The 25,163-nt window shown below is 37.9% G+C and overlaps 2 protein-coding genes across 2 annotated transcripts; both read left to right on the forward strand.

The window, feature by feature from the left end:
• Positions 1-281: 281 nt before the first annotated feature.
• Positions 282-1,043, forward strand: LOC148011457 (uncharacterized). Its single transcript, XM_087670919.1, has one exon. The coding sequence runs from the start codon at positions 331-333 to the stop codon at positions 739-741; it is 411 nt and encodes a 136-aa protein (XP_087527045.1). The 5' UTR covers positions 282-330; the 3' UTR covers positions 742-1,043.
• Positions 1,044-23,792: 22,749 nt separating this feature from the next.
• On the forward strand, positions 23,793-24,957 carry LOC148011458 (uncharacterized). Its single transcript, XM_087670614.1, has one exon. The coding sequence runs from the start codon at positions 24,343-24,345 to the stop codon at positions 24,664-24,666; it is 324 nt and encodes a 107-aa protein (XP_087526740.1). The 5' UTR covers positions 23,793-24,342; the 3' UTR covers positions 24,667-24,957.
• The last annotated feature ends 206 nt before the right edge of the window (positions 24,958-25,163 follow it).

Here is a 25,163-nt window from a genome sequence, read left to right on the forward strand (position 1 = left end):
GTACTTTGAATAGACCTCTTGGAGTTGTTTCTGCCTTCGGAAGTAGATCAAGGCATATCATTCCCCTTTCACTTATCAAATACCGTAATTGTTAAGTTTACTTATAAATTACAACACTTGGATACTGTGTTCTATGTCGATAGAATGCTTACAGCTGTTGAAAACGAAAGGTTTGGCTGCAGAAACGTGCCGGGCCCGGTAATTAAGTGGTCGATAACGAAGTTGATTAGTGAGCTAATGATGGGAGACAGCTATAAAGAGGGAGCCTGCGACGATATACTCAGAGTCAGTGCTCTCTCTCTCTCTCTCTCTCTCTGCGCACCGGCGAAGATGGCAGCCAATACTACTTTTGGCCGTAGTACTAGTGTACTGCCCTCTCTGAGGCAGTTGCTTGTAGTAGTAGCAGTTGCTGCGAGTATATGCAGTTGGATGGCGTGTCCTGTGGAAGCGAACTGCCGGGTGGAGAACAAGTCGGGGCAGCCGGTGGTGCTGTTGCCGGTGGTGGTGGGGGTGGCGGTGAGCATCGACGTGGAGATTGGGGCTACGGTGGACGTGCCGTCCAGCCAGCAGAGATGCTACCTCAAGAACCCCTCCACCGGCCACCAGGTCGGCCCCGTCAAACTCCCCAGCGGCATCGTCGTCATCGTTGACGGCGCCGTCCAGGGCACCGTCGACATCCACGTCGCTTCCCTCCTCGGCGCCGTCCTCCAGCTCGGTGTCAGCATTGTCATCGCCCTCTAAATTCAATAATAAGCAAGAATTACCTCCGTATATCGATGTATTACTATAATAAGCAAGCAAGAAGCTGATCCGTGCAAAGCTTCCTTCTCGTATCATTTGCCTTCTTTGTAACGATATTATGAGAATCTTTTCCCAACTTGGTACTTACCTGCTAGAATGTGTGCTCTATGTAGTGAGATTCAACCACAAGTCCCACTTCTAAACAACAAGTTGAGGAAACATGAATTTGGCTTCCTTTGAATAAGCAAGAGATCACATGGACAAAAGCTATAGCAATGACATGTTATCTTTCTATTGAAAAATTCTAAACTCCTAAACTTTTGAAAATAATATATTTTTTATTTAGTGGGGGTTACAATTAAAATAGATCTAAATTGAAATCCTTTTTGTTTTGGAATGCAAACCACTTATATTAAGTAGTAAAATTTACAAGCTTACAAATAAGAAGATACTCAAGTTATGATCAAGTTTTGTAGCTTAACGATAACCAACCAATTTCCAACCACGCTCTTTGATAGTACTTATATAAAGTAGTACATTTACAAACTTACAAGAATATACTAAATCTCTAATCAGGCTTTGTGGCTTTAAAGATAACCAATTTCCCTCAAAGCTCATTGGCTTTCACCTTAAGCATAGAAATAACCCAATGACAAAACTTTTCAAATTGGTAAGGAAGATCAAAGTATAGACAAGGTCTCTCCTAAACAACAAACATACAAGAGAAATGACCACAAATGTGATTTACAACAAAAATGACCATAGATGTGATTGCTCAATGTAGATTTGTAGGCCATTGAAAATTACAAGGATATTTTTGTAAAACGACACAACATATGGCTACTATTAAATGTTTACAAAAAATCAAACTTATGCAAAATGAAATGGCATTTTTTACATTCACATAGACATGCTTTTATCTATGACAATGTTTAAGAACCTATGGCTGTACTTTTCTTGCATTTTCATTCTATTAGAATGAGAGAAAACTTAGGATAAACAAACAAAGGAAAGCAAACATATAGAAACACACACATACATACACATAGACATATATTGAGAGAGAGAGAGAGAGTGAGTGAGAGTGAGAGAGTGAGAGAGATGATCAAAGGCTTTGAAGTTGTTAACTTGTGGTGTAGTTAAAGAACAAGAAGCAACCATTTCCTCCCAACTAAAACCTATGGTGCACCACATACTCCTTCTCTAGCTTTATCGTCGATCAACTAGTGTATCAATACTAGATAAACAATAGATATTTAATAAATATTTGATGAAATGGACAACCCGTGGAGTCTGCCTATAAAAAATCATCTATATAACATGCATTCAAAGAATATTAAGAAATACCATTTCTTTACATGCTATCAGACCTTAAAATGACCCCTTTTACTTTATTGAACTTACTGATTTCTTTCAAATTGTAATTTAAAAATCCCTTTTGTAAATATAATCTTGTAAATTTTACAAAATATGATACCCTTTCTTTTGAACTCATGTGGTATCTTACATGTTTTATAAGGTGGACCCTCTCGGACTATGAGTAGTGCCATCAACCCACAAAGTGTAGGAAAGTGGCCTTGACCATTCTTGTATCTTCTTCCTACATGCTTTTGCTAGGTCCTTGACAATCAATGGGTGTCCTCTTTCACTCTTCCCATTTCCTTCAAGATTGTATGTGATATGCGAGCAATCTTAATTTTGCAGAAAGTGAGAGTTTTTGGTAAAGCTCACAAGACAAGGAGTACTAGTAAGATGTGTAGAGCCCAAACCAAACTTTTGAATAATATCTTCAATGAACTTTCTTTGAGGCAATAATAAAACACCATTTTCTTGATAGCATTGAATCTAAATACCAAGTCATGAGTGTATATCTCCAAGATTGACCATGTTAAACACATAATATAAAACCTTCTCTACCCGTTGAAGGAAGTTGAGATTGTTAGAAACAAGTATGGTATCATCCACATATAGAGTAAGAATAACAAAACTATCATTGTAGCACTTGACGTATAAGTTAGGATATGAACAACAAGAGATAAAACCTTGTTTTGTAAGGAAGAGATCAATCTTTTGATACCAAGCTTGTCAAGATTGTTGGAGACCATAGAGTGCTACAAGCAAGATTTTCCTTATGTTTGACTATAAATCCCTATGGTTGCTCCATGTATATCTCTTCCTTTAAATCACCATTAAGAAAAGCAGTTCTCACATCCATTTGGTGAACCTCCAAATCAAACTCAACAGCAAAAACTAACAAGACTTGAATACTGGTAATATGAACAATAGGCGAGAAAGCTTCCTGTTAATCAACTTCTACAATTTGTGAGAAATGTTTGGCAACTAGCCTTGCTTTGAATTTGTCAAATGTTCCATATGCTTTTGTTTTACTCTTACAGATCCACTTTGTTTTAATAGTAGTGCGTCCACGTGGTAGCTCAGTTAGAACCCATGTACATTTAGAGAGAAGAAATTCATACTCAACTTCCATGGCATGAAAATAACTTTCAAACCGAAAGGATCAAGTTTTTTGCGAGTCTCTTTGGGTACATGAATATAAGCAATATATCCAAAAGTTTGAAAGTATGAAATAGAAGGAGTTTCACCTGTCCAAGTAGTAATCGGTATTTTAACAGAAGGAGTAGTTGTAGGAAGATGATTTTGCACAAATATTATTGTTAAGATTGCTTCAGCCCAGAAACATCGAGATAAGCCTGAATGAATGAGCATACATCGCATGACATTAAGAATAGTCCTATTTTTATGTTCATTAATACCATTCTGTTAAGGAGAGTAGGGAACCATATATTCATGATAAATACTCTAATTATTACAATAATCATCAAAATTATTTGAAATGTATTCTCCACTATTATCATTGTGAATTTTCTTGATGCAATAACATGTATGAAGTTCTGTAGTTTTTTTATATTGCCTAAATGATAATAAAGCTCTTGATTAGTGTCACAAGAGAAAAATAGTGGTGTATCTTGAGAAGTCATCAATAAAAGTCATGAAATACCGATATTGAGATTTTGATGGAGAAAAAGGTCCACAAATATCAATGTGAATAAGATCAAGCAAATCTCTAGAATGAGTTGTGGTGGAAATGGAAAAGGGTTTGCAAAAATGCTTTCCAAGTGCATAATATTCACAAATACCCATATGAAGATGAGCTTTCAATTCCATACCTTGAATAAGGTCATGCCGATAAAGATCGACAAGCTTTGAAAAATTAGAGTGAACAAAGTGATGATGCCATATTTTGTTGTTAAGATCGCCATGAGATGTAAAAACATTTGCAACATCTTAATTTAAAGATAACTCAAAAAGGTTACCATTTCGAGGAGCAACAACTATGGTTGGCCATCTTTCTCAATATAACACTTGGTATGGTCAAAACCAACAAAGAGACCAAGATCAACAAGTCTTGCAATTGAAAGAAGGTTCCTTTGTAGATCCGGGACATGTAAAACTCCATGCAGAATTCTTATTGAAGAAAGAGTATCGAGATATAAATCACCTATACCTTTGACTTGGCAGGTTGTGTCATTAGCAAGATAAACGAATTTCTTGATAGGAATAGAATGATCAATAAATTATGTAAGCATTAGGATTGATATGTCATGTTTCCCATAGTACGAGAATCAATAATAAAAAGAGATTCGTCACGAACATGAAGTATCCTTTCCAGAGAGAGAATAACTCACATAATTTGCTTCGTCAGTAGTGTTGTCATGTGTAGCAGCATATGCTCTATTATGATCTGAATCAAATTAACACACCTTGAAACATAGATGGGTTGGATACTCACTCTTTTTGCAATAGTCACAAGGAGAATAATCTCTAGATATAAACACGATTGTTTATTTGTAATACCATGTTCTTCATCATATTGTTTTTCCCAACAAGCATAAGAAGTTTTCTAGGGTTTCCCATGGTGTCATCAACGAAGCAAAAACTATGCTAGCTCTTAGCATAAATGAATTTTATGTTGTTGAGAAAATATTATCACAGCTCGATTGGTTAGCTGTGGTGAGAATTTTGACAATCTTTTAGTAAATTTGTCTCTTTCAGTTGTGGAGTAGTAGCACACTTCCCAAAAAGCAGTGTAATGTAAATGTAGATTTGGATTGTTTGCATGAATTATTTTATATTTAAAATTTTGGGAGAGAGAGAGACAAAGCTACTCACCATGAGCAAAGAGAGAAGTACTTGTTGCAACACATATCATAATCTAACGTAAGGCAAGTTCTATCAATCCATTGCAATAAAAATTCTATCAATCTAGAGTGTTTACATTATGTAAATGGTATACAAACACACATACATATATACATACATAAACATATACACATAGATGAAGAGAGAGAACTCTTTACAAGTAAAGGGAGATATATTTGTTACAACACGTTGTCAAGCGTTTTTGCAAAAATTGAAAACCCCTAGTCAAATTGAAGTTTGGTTTTTTTTTGTTACCTAAGTTGTTTGTGTGTTTCTTTGTTTTGTCATTTTGTAATTGAAGTTCTTGTGTTTGTCTAGCTTAGGATTTGTTTTTGTCATTTTGTTTGATTTGTTGAGTGTGAAACTTGATAGCCTTGGTTGAGTTTGGTATTCTTTTGGACAGGGTGAAGCTGGAGTTTGCTAAGTAGCTGCCAAACATTGTGGAACAAGGTTTGATTTCATGTTGAGACTCTTGTACATTACGGGGATGATGGGTTCACGATCACTTCACGATGCACTTTGTCTAATGGACTGCACTCGAGGATCATCTCTTGTTCTTACCAAATACTTCCATGCCAGGGGTTGGGATTATGCATATTTCCCACCATCCTTGAGCACTTACACGGCATGAGGCCCATTGCAGCTATATGTAGTAAATCTTAGTTACACATGCACTTCAAAGAGCACATGTCATTGGACACGCATATTTCTTGCACGCTCAATATCTGGGATATTCATCACCAAGTTAGGAACCTCTGGAAAAGTGTGTAGGGTGGACGAATGGAGCGGAGTATGACATATTTTCTTGCTGAGAGTTGAGAGGTGAGGTTAAGGATTTAAATAATCAAGGAACTCTATTTGCACTTTGCGTGAGGCACGAGAACATGTAGATAGGGTAGGCACAATATCTTCAAGTGCGTCCATATTTCTTCCTATAAGCATCACTTGAGTGTTTGCATAGCATAAATTTCAATTTGCATATCTTCTTAAATCACGGTATATGGGTACGAAGTTCTATTCCAAAGCATATACTTCTTAGGGCACATTGCACAAACAAAAGCCAAGAACATATAAAACAAATTATCGGCTATTGAAGACTTGAGGAGCATGTCAATGTGGCTTTTTATGGTGATGTGTGTTCTTTGCAAGCAATCACCACAGAAGGGCCCTTTTCTTGATGTCTTCTATGGTAAATACATGGATCATGGACTATTTGGCTTCTGGCATTTCTTATACAATAATTAAGGCAGCTTGCAGTAGCAGCAATGATGGGTAAGGGTGTTCAAACTCGTGTCCTACTATGGGATGCAAAGAAAGCTGTCAGCTTATTTGGCAAAGAAAACTTTGACAAAATGCAGTTTCATTGGAGATACAAGGAATATAGAGAAAGTGGACCCTTGTCTTTTTTGAAGATATAAATGCAAGGTTAAGCCCAAGTGAAGATGAAGAACATCGAGATCAAGAAGACTAGAGAGAGGAAGTGGGCAAAGAAGACCACCATGAAGTCCACCAAGGAAGAAGGCATGATGATCAAAATATGAAGCCAAAGCTAGTGCCAAAAGAAAAAGACAAAGCTAGGATCAACAAACCAAGACAAGGAAATTCAATACACATGCCGTAGGTCATGTTGCTTACCAATCTGACATAGTTAGAAGCTCGAGCTAGACGTTTGCTACAGGTCTAAGAGTCAGGCAAATTAGAAGGTCTATTCGTGCGGAAGCTTGTGGGACTCCTTGAAGCCTTGAGAGGAGGCAGGGTGCAGGGCTTTTTGGGCAGTGAATTTACCTAGAATCCTTCAAGTGGGATATGAAGATGAGGAGGATCCTCCTTCTATAGTACGAAAAAAAGGTATTGAACATCAACTTGAAATTCCTGCTGGATCTCCTGGCATCAAGGATCCTGTTTGGTATGACATACAGGAGGACAAGGTGCAGCATATGGTGGGGTGTATGGGCCCAAGTTAGCGTACAGATTGTATGGAGATAGATATGGCATAAGTCAGATGCCTGGAGAAGCCCCTAAGAAGGCCAGTTTGGGCTAGTTGAGGGGAGAGGAACAAAAGAGCATATGGCTCATGGAGGCTATGTCAATCGCAAGGTGGCGGGGAGGCCCCGCTCTCTTCCTCCTCTTCTGCAAAAGGAGCTATTGCTGGCAACAAAGGCCCCGGGATGTGCCACAGAGACAGCGAGAAGAAGGCCAAGATCGTGTCCATCTCAAAAAGGCTTTATTAGTGGAGGTAAAGAATGCTCAACAAAAGAGATTAGAAGACTTGAAGAAGCAAGCTGAACTCCATGGCTGTGTTGAACTTGAAGGAAGATGGCACTTCGATATCGAAAAGTTAAGTTCTTTGATAGGAGGAAGATTGAACGAGCTATCTAAAGGTGGATGGATGGCGGAACGTGAAGCAGCTGTGGCCAAGATGGAAGCTGAACCGCAGAATATTGAGCCCTTGAAGGGTGAACTACATAGAGCACAGGGTGATGCTCGAAATCTTCATGTATCTCGTCAAGAGTTAAATGCACAGGTGTAGCAACTAACACAAAAGCTAGTGAGGGTTTGCACCGATGCTTAGCAGGCTCCAACCATGAAAGCTGAAATGGAAAGCCTTAGGCAGGAGGTTCAACGTGCAAGAACTGCATTTGAGTTTGAGAAGAGTGCCAACACAGAATTGCTAGAGCAGGGAGGTGCAATGGAGAAAAACCTTGTGTTTAATGCAAGAGAAGTGGAGAAACAACGTGCAGAATTAACGGAACATGATGGCATATGCAGATCAGAGGCAGTTTCGGCTATTGACGCACGCAAAAGATGGCGGCTAATATGAAGAAAGCAACAATTATTTTTTTCTTCAACAATTATTTGAGAAGCAAGCAATAATGGAAAATGGCCAAAGAAGAAGGCAAGATGGGCAGGCCGTTGATTTAGGATGCCTGTAATAAATTGAAAGCAAAATGGCGGCATATCAAGCATGTTAACTTTTAAAAGCTATCCATAAAATCATAAGCTTTTAAGTTTAGTCTTAACCTTTGAAGCAAAACGTATAAAAAAGCCTAACGTGTGTGCGAGTAGAAAAAAACTATATAAACACAGGTGATGGAAGAGCAAGGGGCCTTTTCCCTATGTTTTGATCTTGTATCTTGTGAGACATGTGAGAGGATGGTCGTATACGAGAGAGCAAACTCTTGTTGTGCTAACTTGTGAAGTTGGAAAATTTGGATTTAAAGGTGCCAAGTCTCGGCTCATGGATTTCAAGTTATGAGAATACAATTCACTTGGTTTTGTATTTGAATTGGTGGCGTTTTTGAAATTTGAGTTTAAATGATGCTCTACCCACATTCAGGTTTTAAGTTGCTTTGAGCTACGAGAGGCATTGTTTGTTTTGTGTGTGGTTCTGTGTATGGTTCGTGTAATGTTTATTGAAACATTAAAACTTATTGTGTTGAGTTGTGCATTCGACAAAGTCAATATCCCCAACCGGCACTCCTTTGCGTCTCGTTATCGGGTTGTGAGTGAGACTTTGATGGGACCTCAAATGGGCTGGCACTTGCTATGGCACTAGCCGGACCTCATGCTCATAACAGACAAACACACCCACACGGCCTCGCGGGCCAGGAGCATTTATCTGCTGCTAAAGGACTACCTGTCCTAAAGCCTAACCTATGTGTTTATAGTTTTGTAGTCCAATGTTTCCCTTTCTATCAACTCCATAGAGGGAGAACCCATACATATTGGCCATAAATGCCACGATAGTCACATACATGGGAGGCAACCTCTCGGTTGAATCACCGCGGCCCCACTGTAGCTCTCCTACATCACAGGGATTAGCCCCTTGATGCGCTGCTCAATATTGGAGGCAACCTCTCAGTTGAATCATCGCGGCCCCACTACAACTCTACTACGTTGCAGGGATTAGCCCCTTGATGCGCTGCTCAACATATAGAACAAATGAACAAACTCCACTCTTTCATTTCGAAAGTATTCCAAGAGATACCATGTGTCCTTTCCAAATAATTCCCCAAGAAACGAACGTCTATCCTATGGCTTAGAATGTCTTTCCACACTCAAGCATGGGTCATTGTCATTGAAAACAGGTGCTATGCATCCAGTCCTTTTTATTCTGATACCATGGTTGACATGCACATGCAAAAGTGAATGATCCTAAAGTGCTCAAACATAATTTTAAATCAGAAACATGTGGTGCACAACCAGGCTTTCCAATGCTCATTCACTAACTCATTGCGTCGATGTAAAGATAGTACCGAGACAATACCCGTGCTACTATCCTCTTAATTAAAATACCACAAACTCTATGTCATTATATGCATCAAAAAATCAGCAACAATCAGCATGCAAATCACACCATTCAAATATCCCAACCCCCTACGTTTAGCTATTGCTTCCGTTGCATAGGTGTAGAGATTCATTTTGTCATGTTTTGATGTATGAAAAGCGATAAATCACAAACTTTAACAAAGAGATAGGGCAAACTAAGGCTAAACCTCATGCTTTACCACTACCATACATCCACAAACAATCATCATTTTTTTTCTTATTTTTGTGAGACGTATTTTTATTTTTTCTCTTGTTTTTCCATTTTCTTGCACCTAAAACGAAAAAACTATCATTTTACTGCTAAAAAACCACATTTCCGGTTTTTGGAAATTCAATAGCACATATAAATCATTGCAAAATCAATATTTTCTGATAAACAACAATTAGTCATGATGCAACCAGCACACAAACAAATTTTCATCCAATATGAACATCATTATCATCATAAACTATCAAAAATTTTCATTTTTCTTCATAAAAATGATCATACCGTGTTTTTACGAAACCGGAGATGCCTTAAATGACTGTATAACCAGTAGATAGAGCCTCCATTGCTCTCAATCCAATGTTATACATCAATCTTTAGCATCTCCATCAATCTCCATCACCATTTCCTTCAATCTGCCTCCCGATTCCTCCTTCAAGATGGTGCACATGAACAGCCCATAGAGGAAGAGAGAGGGAGGAGAGAGAAAGACTAGATTTTGATCTCTTCATCCAGATAGCCATATCTCACGCGAGCACAGGTGATAGAATCAGGAAAGAGGAAGAAGTTAATGGCCATTGTCGGTTGCATGGGATACTTTCAGCCTCCAATCATGATTGGGGGGGAGGGGGGGGTGGGGAGGGGGGATGGCGCATTTTTCGGCCACCTGCTGCTCACGCCATATCCACATTTTCTTCACGTTTTTTTCTTCAAAATGAGAGAGGGGGGTTAAAAGTCCCAAAGGGCACCCCCCCTTTGGTCTTCAATTTGTTCACCCTTTCAAATCTTGGCCCATTTTTGGCCTCTTCCGCATCCGGGCTCCGTTTCAGCCTCTAAAAAATCTTGCGCGTCCGTCTCGACATCCCGCACTGATTGGAAGCTCCCAGCATCCCGCACTGCAGTCGAAAATATTATCAAAAATCCACAAGCGTCGCTCAAGCGCCTTTTAAAAGCCATCTTTCACTTGGTGCTTAAAATCGTCCTAGCTGCAACCGCCGCCTTCAATGTTAAATATTTTTTTCCTAAATTTCAGATTTTTTTGGCAAATTTTAGGCACATCCCGGGCTCAAAACTCACATGTTTAGAGGGTGAATTGACGACTCCATCCCACCTACTTCATTAAACTCAACAGGGATACTTGTCAACATTCGTAAGCAGTGATGGCAGAAGACTTTGATCTCCCACACAAAGGTTCCATCTTCTTGCTCAATCACTTTGTATCCTTTGCTCCACCAGATAAGTTTCCCCTGATGGTATCTCTGCTCCAGATATGGGTGCTCCAGATAAGGAATTAACCGCCCCATCAACCAGCTTTAAGCTCTTTTGCAGGTCTCTAATGAGCCCCAACATGGACGTGTAATGCATTTTGCCGTATTAGCATACTTAGAAATAATAAGGTTTAATCTTATTAAGATTAACCTTATTTTTAAATTCTACTCCGTATAGATCACCTAGTAGAGCCAGAGACCTATTTTTCCCTATCTCGACAATCTTGTAGGGGCCATCCCATCTAGGTTTCAGCTTCGCTGGAAATAGCTCTGTGCGCGCATCATAGTACAGCACTAATTGCCCTTTTTTAAAGGTATACTTCTTTGCTTTAAGGTCGTGCAACTGCTTCATCCGATGTTTAGCCACCTCTTGGTGTAATAAGCTCTGCAATTTCAGTTCATCCAAGTGGGCTATGGTCGTGAAACGTTCAAAGAGTGCATCCTCATCTCCCAAGGAGTGGTTAATTGCAAACCGTATGGTTGGCAACTTAATTTCGAGGGGTAATACACACTTTCCCCATAAACTAATTTAAATGGAGTATGGCTAGTAGCTCTCTTGAACGTTGTGTTGTATACCCATACTGGCACATACAACTTCCTGCCCCAGTCTCGTTTCTTCTCAGAGACTATTTTAGACAAGATACCCACAAGCTGCTTATTAGTACTTTCGACTTGTCCGTTTGCTTACGGATTATAGGGTGTTGTTTTGTTATGCTTGATTTGCAAAGCTTCAGTTAGGCTTTTGAGCACTTTATTCAAAAAGTGGATTCCACGGTCCGACACTAGTTCCTTCCGTGGACCGAAACGGCAGATAATCTGCTCTTTAAAAAAAATTGTAGTCTCTTTTGCATTGTCTTGCCTCATCGCCCGTGCTTCTGACCATTTTGTAAAATAATCAATTGCTACTATAATGTATCTCTTCTGAGTAGTAGACGACGTGGTGATAGGACCCACAAAGTCAATGCCCCACTTCTCAAATGGAAGGATAGCCATGATAGGCGTAAGTGGCATTTCCTATTCTCTCTGTTGTCATGTCTTTGATAGGTATCACATCTCTTGATGTACTCAAAGGAATCTTGGAAGATGGACAGCCACCAATACTCAGCTCTTAAAGCTTTCTGTGCCGTCAATCGTCCAGCGAAGTGCCCTCCACATGCAGAGTCATGGCACTCTTCCAAGATGAAAGGAACCTCGTCAAGCATCACACATCAGTGATAGATATCATCAACACCCTGTCGATATAGTGTTCCTGCGATCAAGGAAAACTTCAAAGCATGTTGTCTGATTTTCCTCTTTTCAGAATTTGATAAACGAGCTCTAGTCTCTCCCGTTGATAGATAATGCGTGATAGCAACATACCAAGATGGAATAGAAGCTGTATCAATTTCAAACATTTCTTCGATATCACTTCCTTCAGCTAAAGTCTCTTTCGGCTCTCCGAAATCCACAAGGCATTCCACAATCCCCTGTAACCTTGGTGGCTTACTCTTAATCTTATAATCGAACTCCTGCAAAGTGATTAACCACTTTGCCAAACGATCAAATGGCTGTAGCTTGTTCAAAAGCAATCTAAGCCCTTCCCTCTTTGTGTAGAAAACTGATAGTACAAAAGATGAAGATGAAACTGAGGATGAAGGTTCAAAAAGTGATTCAGATCTAGAAGTTTCATCAATCATAATTGAAAAAAAAGAAGAAGAAAACATCCTTAGGAAATAGAGTGAAGTTAATAACTCATATCGGACCATCAATAGTTTCAAGGGTATCAAGAAACATTGAAAATCTTAATTTAAATATTTCTTCTAAAGAAAAATGACTTTTGTTCTTGTTAAAGGATGAAGAATCATCTTCGGAAGAAGAACTTTCACAAGAAATTTCAAATAAAGTCCAGATTATAAATGTTAAAGGAAATAAAAAATATGGATTTCTTGAAAATGATGAAGAAGTAAAACTAGAGGAACTAGAAAAATTAATGGAACGACCTCAAGTTTCCATAGGAAAAAGAGAGTTTCTTGAAAAAATGTTGAGTTAAGATATGACAGAATGAGAAAGAAAACAATATCATACACCATCAATAAATATCCAAATCTTTTTGCAACTTCATACACAAAAATCAAAGGAATGAAAGGGGAAGGGATAAAAATAGAACTTAAAGAAGATGCCAAAGCAATATGCCAAAAATTAAAGCCCCTGACTTCAAAAAAAATGTCAGTCTTGAAAGAAGAAGTAGATAAATTATTGCAAGCATGATTTATTTATCGTGTAGAACATTCAGAATGGGTAAGCACAATAGTTATAACATCAAAGAAAACTGGAGGTTGGAGAATTTTTGTAAATTATAAACCTCTAAATGCCGTCACAAAAAGAGATCATTATCTGCTTCCTTTTATAGATGAAATTTTAGATTCAGTTGTTGCAGGTTTTGAAAGGTACAGTGTTTGTGATGGAAATTTTAGATTCAGTTGTTGTAGGTTTTGAAAGGTACGACTTTCATAACACCATGGTGTTGTTTTTGCTATAGAGTTTTAGCTTTTGGACTCAGTAATGGACCGACTTGGTATCAAGGGAGGATAAATAGATTGTTAGCTCATTACTTAGGGAAGTTTGTTAGAGATTTCATTGATGATATTTGTGTTCATAGTATGATATTAGAACATTGTGAAAAACTTGATGAATTATTTGAAAGATTGGATAGTTACGGTTGTCAGTTAAATCCAAAAACATACAAGATAGCCCAACCAAAAGTGAAACTTCTTGGTCATGTAGTTTCGAAAAATGGAATAGAGCCCGATCCTGAAAAAGTGGAATCCCTAGTAACCTTAGTATCACCTGCAGATACTAAGGAACTTATGACATTCATTCATAAGGTAAGATATCTATCAAGGTTCATTCCTTTGGCATCTCAGTTACTCTATCTGTTACAGATGGTAGCCAAGAAGGATACTTTAGAGTGGACTAAAGAGGCTGAGGAAGTGTTTCAACATGTCAAGGAAACTGTGGGTCATGCATCATCAATTCAAGCACCTGATTGGGAAAATGAATTTTTTGTAAATCCTTCAGCTGGAGAAGATGCTATTGGAGCAATTCTGATGCAATGAGGAAGGAATTCTAGATATATGAGACCTATCTATTTCGCAAGTCAAGTGAAGTTGCAAATAGAAAAATCACATATAGAAATTGAACTCGTAATGTTAAGTGTAATATTTGCTTGTAGAAAGTTTAGGAGGTATTTAGTACCAAAATCCTTTACTATTCTGATAAGAAAAGTTGTGAAATGGATTGTTGAACTCAAATCTCTCAAGAAAAGTTGTGAAATGGATTGTTGAGCTTGAAGAATTTCAGTATAAGTTCTAGGTTGAGGACTCAACTAGGGCTACAATAGCAAACCTTTTGACCTATAGAGGAAGCTCTTTCTCACTAAAAGGAAAATTTGGATATAAAGAAGAAGTGAAACTAGAAATAGAAAATTCATTTTTGATGTATTTTGATGGATCATATTGTAAGGCACACCAAGCATCATCAGGAGGATTAGTAGTTTATGATCCTCAAGGGAAGTTGATAAAAAAAGAAATAGTTAAACTTGAGGCAACAAGCAACGACAAAGCTGGGTTATGCAACCTTGCAAGTAGCTATTATGCTTTGTCAAAGAATGGGAATTCAAAGGTTGAGAATTAGAGGTGATGCTTTACTATTAGTAAAGCAGATACTCGGAGTTTGGCAAACCAAGAATCCCAAACTAAGAAGGATGTGTAATAGAATTCGAAGAGATTTAAAAGAGTTTGAAGCCTGGAGTTTGAAACATATTCCCAAAGAAGACAATTAGGAAGCTCACAATGCAGCCCAATTAGCAATTTGTCAAGTATTCGTAATGAAAGTAGATCTTCCTCTTTATAGAGGAAGAGAAGCTCTAGATTCGGAAGAAGAATTTCTCTTAACAGGAAAAGTACCTTTGAGTATTCCAAAAAATAAAAAATATAGGTTTTTAGAAGAGCTGGAAGATATAAAATGGTAAATGATGTTCTTTATGCTATAGGAGTGGATTTAATCTTGAGGGAAGAGTGTCGTGGAAAGAAGAAATATATCATATACTTGAAACAAATCATGAGGGGGCAAGTGGGGGACATTACTCTTACAAAATAACTTTATAAAAGATTTTTACTTAAGGATATATGTGGCCAAGTGTTCAAAAGGATGTCAATCACTGGTGTAAATCATGTGCTGAATTTCAAAGAATGAGTAAGAGAATATTAGAACCAGAAACAAGAAAAACAATTCTTGCATATGACATCTTTGAAAAATGGGGAATAGATACAATTGGTCCATTACCACATACTTCAAGAGGAAGGATATACATTTTGACAGCAGACGATTATCTTTCTTGATATGAGCAGAAGCTAAAGCTGTAAAAAAAATCAGAACCACAGATGTGGAAAAATTCATCTATGAAGATATATGCTGTAAATTTGGAACACCACTAGAGATTGTGTAAGATAAAGGACCAGGTTTCTCGGGGGGGTCACTTTTGAATATATGTATATATAAAGTGAGTTCAAAATAAGGGGTTTTTAAAAGACCATTTTTATATATTTTTTACATACAGAAGGGTGTCATATAAATAGATTACTTACATATTGAATAGAAAAGAGTTGTGTTTTATTCAAGAAAAAATCACATATTAGGATATTTATAAATAGGTCATGAACTCACATTATATAGAGAATATATATATAATGAACCCCCCAAGCCAGGTTTTTAGGGAGAATTAATTGATTATCTTTGTGAAAAAATGAAAATAACAAAAATATTTGTCTCACCATACTATCCTCAGCGTAATGGTCTCAACGAGCGATTCAATGGGGAGTTAATAAGAATGCTTCTAAAATGACAAAGGATTGTCCTCAAACATGGGATATTGAGTTGCCAAGTGCTTTGTGGACTTATAGATTAGCAAGGAAACAAAGTACATGTTTTTCTCCTTTTAAACTCGTTTATGGAAGGGAAGCCTTACTACCTATAGAGGTAGAAATACCAGCTTTAAGGATGTCTGAAAAGCTGACTGAAGGTGAGGAAAGAAATTATTCGCAGAAAGGTTGATGCAATTACAAGAAGCACAATTAAACAGACAAGAAGTGTGTGATCAATATGAGAGAAGTCAAGAAAAAAATCTACAAGGGATTAGTTAGAAAAAATAAAAATAAAAAATGGGATTTAGTTTTGAGATACAATAGTAAATTGGATCATACTTTCCAAAAGAAATTCCAAACAAAGTGAGAAGGACCATTTAGGATTTTTGAATTTTTTAAAAATGGGACTTATGCGTTAGAAAATTTGGATGGGAAGGTAGATAAACAAAGGATAAATGGATATAGATTAAAGAAGTATATATCAAGGTTAATGACAATAAAAATAGAGGAGTGGTCAGAACAACAATTTCAACAAAAAAATGAGGAAACTAAATGGATAATAGATGTAGCATCACTCTATGAAAGCAATGCTGCACATAAATGCTTGTAGACTAGGGGGAGGGCTAAATATGTTAAGTATTTTTGCAAAAACTAAAAACCCCTGGTCAAACTGTAATCAGGTTTGTTTTTTGTTACCTAAGTTGTTTGCGTGTTTGTTTGTTTTGTCACTTTGTAATTGGATTTCTTGTGTTTGTCTAGCTTAGGATTTGTTTTTGTCATTTTGTTTGATCTGTTGAGTGTGAAACTTGATAGCCTTGGTCTAGTTTGGTATTCTTTATGGACAAGTTGAAGTTGGCGTTTTCTAAGTAATTGCCAAACATTGTGGAACAAGGTTTGATTTCTTATTGAGACTCTTGCACATCACCGGGATGATGGGTTCAGGAGCACCTCACGATGCACTTCGTTTGATGGACTGCACTCAGGGGTCGTCTCCTATTCTTATGAAATACTTCCATGCCACGGGTTTGGATTATGCACATTTTGCACCATCGTTGACCACTAGCATGGCATGAGGCCCACTGTAGCTATATACAGTAAATCTTAAATGCATGTGCACTTGAGAGAGCACATGTCATTGAACACGCACATTTCTTGCACGCTCGATATTTGAGATATTCATCACCAAGTTAGGAACCTTTGGAAGAGTGTGTAAGGTGGATGGGTAGAGTGGAGTATAACATATTTTCTTGTTGAGAGTTGAGAGGTGAGGTTAAGGATTTAAATAATCAAGGAACTATGTTTGCACTTGCATGACACACGAGCACATGTAGATAGGGTAGGCACAATATCTTCAAGTGCATCCATATTTCTTCATGTGAGCATCGCTTGTGTGCATAGGATGAATTCCAATTTACATATATTCTTAAATCATTGTGTCTAGGCACAAAGTTTTATTCTAAAGAATATACTTCTTAGGGCATATTGCACGAACAAAAGCCAAGAACATATAAAACAAATTATCAGTTAATTGAAGACTTGAGGAGCATGTCAAGGTGGCTTTTTATGGTGATGTGTGTTCTTTGCAAGAAATCACTAGAGAAGAGTCCTTTTATTGATGTCTTCTATGGTAAATACATGGATCATTGAGGATTTGGCTTCTAGTATTTCTTATACAATAACAGGGCAGCTTGTAGTAGCGACAATGATGGGTAAGGGTGTCTTATTTGGCAAGGAAAACTTTGACAAAATGCAGTTTCATTAGACATATAAGGAATATAAAGAAAGTGGACCCTTCTATTTTTTGAAGATATAAATGCAAGGTTAAGCCCAAGTGAAGATGAAGAACATCAAGATCAAGAAGAGTACATAGACTAAGCGGGCAAAGAAGAAGGCTAGTTTGGGCTAGTTGTGTGAGAGGAGGAGAACAAAAGAGTGTATGGCTCGCAGAGGCTATGGCAAGTGCAGGGTGGGGGGGAGGCCCCACTCTCATCCTCCTCTTTCACAAGAGGAGTTGCTGCTGGTTACAGAGGCCTCGAGGTGTGCCATAGAGATAGGGAGAAGAAGGCCAAGATCATGTCCATCTTAGCAAGGCTTTACTAGTGGAGGTAAATGATGCTCAACAGAAGAGAGTGGAAGACTAGAAGAAGCAAGCTAAACTCCATGGCCGTGTTGAACTTGAATGGAGGATTGAAGTTTGATATCGAAAATTTAAGTTATTTGAGAGGAGGAAGATTGAGCGAGCTATTTAAAGGTGGACAGATGGCGGAACGTGAAGCAGTTGTGGCCAAGATGGAAGCGGAAACATGGAATATTGAGCCCTTTAAGGTTGAACTAGAGATAGCACAGGCTGATGCTCAAAATATTCATGTATCTCGTCAAGAGTGAAATGCACAGGTGCATCAACTAACAGAAGAGCTAGTGAGGGTTCGCACTGATGCTCAGCACGTTCCAACCATGAAAGCTGAAACGAAAAGCCTCAGGCAGGAGGTTCAACTTGCATGAACTACATTTGAGTTTGACAAAATGCTAAAATAAAATTGCTAGGGTAGAGAGGTGCAATGGAGAAAAACCTTGTGTTTAAGGCTAGAGAAGTGGAGAAACTATGTGCAGAATTAAGAGAACATGGTGGCATACGCAGATCGCAAGAAGTTTCGGCTATCGACACACATAGAAGATGGTGATTGTTATGAAGAAAGCAACAATTATTTGAGAAGCAAGAAATAATGGCAAACAGCCAAAGAAGAAGGTAAGATGGGCAGCCTGTTAATTTAGGATGCCTGTAATAAGTCAAAAGCAAAAGGGCGGTATATCAATCGTGTTAACTTTTAAAAGCTATCCATAAAAGCATAAGCTTTTATGTTTAGTCTTAACATTTTGAAAGTAAAACGTATAAAGAAACCTAACGTGTGTGTGAGTAGAAAAAAACTATATGGAGAGGATTGGTGGAGACTCAAGGAGGAGGCCACAAACTCTCCAAGACAATGGCAACCATAGTGGGAGGTAGCGAGGTATGATTGGAGACAGGGGTCATGCATAATCTAGGGACTAGTGGCCACAGAACTTATTTGGAGGAATTTGTAAGTTTTCTTTTGGTTGTTCTCACTTTCCTATTTGGAATATCACTTATAATAATAACCTTATTTTTAATAATACTACTTTTTTTTTGTAGTACTCCATCGTAAACCGTGATCCTATAGGTTTGGAAACTCAGTATGTAGAGAGACGCGGCCTCACTACACTCGTCCATAGATTTTATGTGTATGGTGGCCCAGTAAGTCAAGCCTCTTTCTTTTTTGCAGTTATTAGTTTTTTTGTGATGCATTATATATCATGGATTAATGATGCCAGGAGGCATATTCCACAGTAAATTCTGTGAGGTTTTGTGGTGGATTTCGTAAAATTTTATTACCAGGGCTCATACACAAGGTGGATTCTTTATGGGAAAAATCGATAGGGATGCCTATCCTTTTTGAGCGTTTTGTTAATTTAATGTGTAAGTGGGTGATTCCAAAAAATACATATTTAAATTAATAAACGTTTATGAGTTTAGAGTGCGCACTCGTAATAAATTAAGGTTAGGATTGAGTTCTGACCAATTTATTTTTGTAGCTGAAGACTGCTAGGTATTCACTTTTGTCGGTTTAATTGTATTATTTTTCTAACAATTGTGAATGCTTCAGTTGATGTGTAGAGCAAGCAGCGGTGGCATTGGGAAGCATTGGAGGATAACGTGTATTCAAATTATCACCAATTTTTGATGGGCGTGTATCTTAGGCATGGCATCCATATTTTGACGCACTTATTTATCAAAGTGCTTGATATTTATTTATTACTTTTGTATGCACATGGGCGCACGATTTAAACATTTGTATTGGACATTGTATTTGGGTACCGCCTGACTTCTTGGGCACCCAATAGCTTTAATTCTTTAGTGGCACAAAATCAAACACAAAAGCTAAAGCGTGCTAATAGTAAATTGGGCTATTTTTTGAGCTTGAAGATGAATAATACATAAAATACATGCTTTGTGGAGCGCTCACACAAGGCATGGGGGGAGATTGCACCCAATTAGTCTCTTGTTCATGTCATGCAAGCTTTCTTCATTGTTTTTTGTGCAAAAAGTAGAGTTCTTTTGTTCTTGGGGACCTTCTGACGCTCACTACGTGTGCATATGGTGTCCGATCTGTGCACCAATTAATATCTAGTTATTTATATTGTAGAGTCTGTTTGATGCTCCATTGCATCAAGACGGATAGCGAGGAGCTATAGTACTCGCATAGGTTTGAGGAGCACACATCCTTTCCTTTTGTGGCCCTGTGATCCATATAGGCTCTTTCCATGTAGCATTCCTTGGATATATTTCTCATCCTTTGTATGGAATCCTATTTTGCAATATTTATAGATACATTTCCATGTTTTCTTTGGACTTTCTTCTCTATCATTCCATGTAGTTTTATGAGTTGTCATCATTTCCATGTTTGTTTTGGACTTTCTTCTCTATCATTCCATGTAGTTTTATGAGTTGTCATCATTGTTCTTGTACTTATTTGAATATTGAATCAATTGACATTTTTTTTCCAGTATCTCATGATACACGTGTCTCAATGATGATTGTTTATTCAATTTATAATTTCTTTATGGAACATTTTTCAACACATGGTACTCGAAGGTCGCAAAGTAGTATACTGCCCTGTCACCTTTTTTTTCTCTATAATCATTGCTATTAGCGTTGCTAATTTATTGCACGAGTCGCTATTAGCATCGATATATGCATCAGAAGAGACATATATATCAATGCTTTTAGCGACAACGGGGGTAATTTTTTAGATGAATATTTGGATCGCTTTAAACGTTGGTATATGGCATGTATCTTATAGTGGCATTACTCCTTTGTGATCTATGAAAATAATTGCCTCAATATACTGTCCTTTACTATGGTATGATTGGGTATCTCTTAGGTTGAGTCAAATGATATTTCAAGTATAACAAAGCCATTATATTGGGGCATATATGATTTAGGAGGGCCACTTTAGAGGCTTGTCACCCCATGGTGAAGGTCCCTTTCAACCAATCAATTTGTTACTCATTACTACCAATGGATGAAAAGCATACCAAGGTTAGGTTTGATAATTACGTAAATGAGCCAACAATCCTTTCTAGCAAAGGTGGTATTCAAATAGGGGGAGATGCCCAAGAGTTTTAACTTTCATTGATTAAAAAAACTAAGAAGCCACTTTCAATTGTATGCCTTATTCCTAGATTCTTCATTGTATATTTAAATCATCATATTCATTAATGAATCTCTATCAGTTAGAGCATTGGATATACAACAATCTTTAATCTAATATCTTGCTCCTAAGTTCTTGAATTCAAAATAGCATTAGCCTTATTTATCTCCTTTACACATTTTGGAACTATGGTTGGCTTTGATGCAAACACCAAATGGGAAGTCTATACTCCCCTTCATGTGAACAACATTCTTTCTTCTATGCATTGGTTGTACCAACCATAGTTGAAAAAATCTCAAGTTTTCTTCGAATGTGTCCAGGTTCCTCATCAAATTGTACTCCTTTTTGGGATCCATGTGTTTCACCAACTAGTTGTGCATGGGATGACACCTATCCTCATTTTTTTTAAATTCTCAAGAATAAACTATAAAATCCTTCAACTGAGTTCTTGAGAAATTTTGATCTCTTTTTCATGGATCGAATTGATCCTTGTGTGGCTCTATCTTAGTATGAGCCCTTTGTTGGATTGTTCTATACTATACTCTTCTAGGCATAGGGACAATAGGACTTTGAGCTTAACGGCCCTTAGGTTTGGAGGACTTTCTTTCTTTGGCATAACTTATCCTTTCTTTCTCTACCATAGTCCTTTCTTTGCATGGAAAAAAATACCTCCTTCAATGTCTTCCAAGTTTGTTGTAGGCTCTTAGAGCTTGGATTCATTACCAAATATATGGGATAGCACTAGACTAGGACAATATTGTTAAAGGCTATTGAAATCCATATATGATCATTTCCAACACTTGAAAATCAAAACCAATCCAGTATAGAGGAAAATGAGCTCAATAAACAAAAGATAAATAATAGAGCATTCAAAATTCCAAGATATGCACATAACCACATACAATTTACTCTAAATTTGTGATTCAACACATATTTCAATCTCTAAGGCCACATTCAACAGCAAAAATTGACCAATAACACATACATTTCATAATCATAGCAAGCATTCACCAATCATTTTGGCTTCTTGTATATAAAGATGTTTACACACATGTTGCTCTTTAGCAGTCTTACTAACTGAGGATTGTCAATAGTATTTTTTGAGTTTTTGTGGCTTCATCCATTTAAAATGTTAGGTTCTTTCTACATCGATATCAATTTAGTGGATTTATTTTGCATGCAAATGCACATGTATACACATACACGCATACCTATATACATGACACATGCATATTCGTATATATGTATGTATATATTTGTACTTAAGGATCAAATCCTTCCCATGAAATAAAGAATCTTTTGTGGAGTGGTTGAATATTTGTACTTGCTAAGATAGTGGTTGGCCAAAAGATTGCAAGAAGGGTTGACATTTTGGCATTAGCAACTTTTAAGCCATTATCAATTACTACTCAAGGATTTGGATTTTGGTAACTTGTAAAATAAATTTCCATGCATTATTTGTGAGTTTTTCACACTAAATTATTCAATTTAAAATGGGGTTCTCACAATATATATAACCCTGTTTATTTACCTACATTGAAGGCCTATTTAAGAAAACCATAGATGTGATTTTTTCCAATGGATTTAACACATTTTCTATTTGAACCTGAATAACCCCTTATAAATAGTAAATATGTATAAAATGTCTACTATCTCGAAACAAGATAAGATACGTCCAAATCCCTTTTAGAATATCTGTATATAGTTAACACACTAGCTTTCAAATTACGGAATCTTCATAGGTTCGATAAGATGTTAGTTGTACAATTATTTTGACTTTTAGAAAGCTTGCAATCCCAAGGATTATCTGAAGACTTTTACTTGTGCTATCAAAAAGTGATCGCATGCATTCATTGAATGACATTGAGGAAGACTATTATCTTCATTTATACTTAAAATGCCATTATTTTCTTTCTTCTCGAGGACTTATTCGCATATGTTTTCCTTCCTATATGTCAATGTACATGATCTAGAAGAATTATGTCTTGTAGTGACTCCCTCTCAATTACGTAGTTGCCTTTGGACATTTGACATAAAGTGAATGTCCTTTTCAATCTTACCTTTTATAGACCATACTAGAGGCTTGCCAAAGAGTGAGATCCAAAATTATCAAATAGAGTTAGAAAAATGTAGCCAAATGTTTTTCAAAATTTTCAACTTCAAACAGCCATCATTAGGGTCCCTCATAACGTCGAGAGCAAATCTGCCACAATGCAAAAGATGACAAATGGTCCTTAACAACTATAGCAATATGCAAGTGCCTTATAGACAACAACTTTGTCGTTTGAAATTCTATTCATGGTCCTTGTATTTCCACGCAAGTGGCAAAAATAACATCCAATCAATCACAAAATGTCAAAGTCTAGTTCACACTTCCCAAATCCTATGCCAATGGTGGAACGATGCCTTGTAAGCATTTCAATTTCGCAAAGTGGAAACCGTTGAAGGACTCTCATCGTTGATGAGATCCCACAACCATATGATATGCGATTTTCACACGTCTAGACACCCTACTTAATAATAGGAGCCATGAGTGGATCATATGTCTTGTATTTGAGACTTGTGATGTGCAACAAAATCACCACAAAAATAAACACAAGCTGAAGTTTTTAACTTGGTCGGGGGGGAAGAGCGAACCTTTACAGCTAAGATGGCAGCCCACAGTATCATGTTGAAGTTCTCATTTCGGTTAGGTAAGGGAATCTTAAATTTCACATACTCTTATTTGTGGGATGTCGATGCTTTGAATACACCACTTGGCTGGCGCTGTTTCGACACTCGGAAATACGACATTAAAAGGTTGATAGCATTTCCTTTTCGCTTATCAAAATACCCGAACTGCTAGTTCACTTATGAAATACCGCAATTGGGTAGTGTGCTTCTTACCGTTCGTCCTTGATGTTTTGAAAGCCCGAGCAAGAGACTGTAGTACGAGTTACTGCTAATGCGGGGAAGATGAGAGAGAGTAGCAAGTTTGGATGGGCAGCGCAATGAAGCTTAAAACTTTAAAGCATGTTAAGGCATGGTGGATATAGACAATAAATCTATAATCAACTAGATAACAAGAACAGTGTGCAAAGTATTGCTGATATCGAAGGTGTGTGGCAAAGATCATCGTCAAAATGAGTATCTTTGCTTACAACTTTCGAAAAGGAAAGGTTTGGCTGCAGAAACGACCACCGCCTTGATGCCGGGGCCCGATATGGCTATGACTAATTAACTGGTCGATAACGATGTTGATTAGTGAGCTAATGATGGGAGATGACAGCTATAAAGAGGGAGCCTGCAAGCTCCCCCAGCTCGATATATACTCTCTCTCTCTCTCTCTCTCTCTCTCTCTCTGCCTGCGCGCCGTCGAACATGGCAGCCAATATTCTTTGTGGCCGTGGCTGTAGTGTAGTGCTCTCTCTGAGGCAACTGCTTGTAGTGGTCGTAGTTTCCGCGAGTATATGCAGCTGGATGGCGTGTCCTGTGAAAGCGAACTGCCGGTGGAGAACCAGTCCGGGCAGCCGGTGGTGCTGGTGCCGGTGGTGGAGGTCGGGGTGGCTGTCAGCATCGACGTGGAGATCGGGGCTTCGGTAGACGTCCCCTCCCCCCAGCAGAAATGCTACCTCAAGAACCCCTCCTCCGGCCACCAGGTCGGCCCCGTCACCCTCCCCGACGGCATCGTCGTCATCGTTGACGGCGAGGTCGATGGCACCGTCGACATCCACGTCGCTTCCCTCCTCGGTGCCGTTCTCCAGCTCGGTGTCAGCATTGTCATCGCCCTTTAAACTCCATAATTAGCAAGAATTAGAGCTCCATATTTTGCAAATCGTACTACGTATGACTATGATAAGCAAGCAAGCCAGAAACTGCTCCATGCAAAGCTTCCTTTCTCTCTTCTCCCTTGTAATGCTATAATGATAAATCTCTAATTTTCGACGACCCCCAAACTTGTGTTTTGCCTTCTAGGATGTGCCCTCTATGCAAGGTGAATCAATTAGAAGTCCTTAACTGCAAGTTGCATGACACGAATTTGGCTGCCTTTGAATAAGCAAGCAATGACATGCATACAAGCGTTAACGATGGCATGTCTTTCTATGTAACAATTTTGAAACTCCTAAGGTTTTCAAAATAATACTTTTTCTATCTATGATTCATAGGTATACATAGATTAAGTCTCTAACTTGAGCTCTATTGGACATGATGTTGTAATCTTAAAGAAACCTCCCCATCTTTGTTTCATGTAATCTATCATAGCTTGACCTAGCTACTTAAGGGAGCAATA

The sequence above is a fragment of the Lygodium microphyllum genome, chromosome 28, assembly GCF_053477565.2.
Source record: "Lygodium microphyllum isolate KBCC chromosome 28, Lygodium_microphyllum_v1.1.10, whole genome shotgun sequence".
NCBI classification, from domain to species: domain Eukaryota; kingdom Viridiplantae; phylum Streptophyta; class Polypodiopsida; order Schizaeales; family Lygodiaceae; genus Lygodium; species Lygodium microphyllum.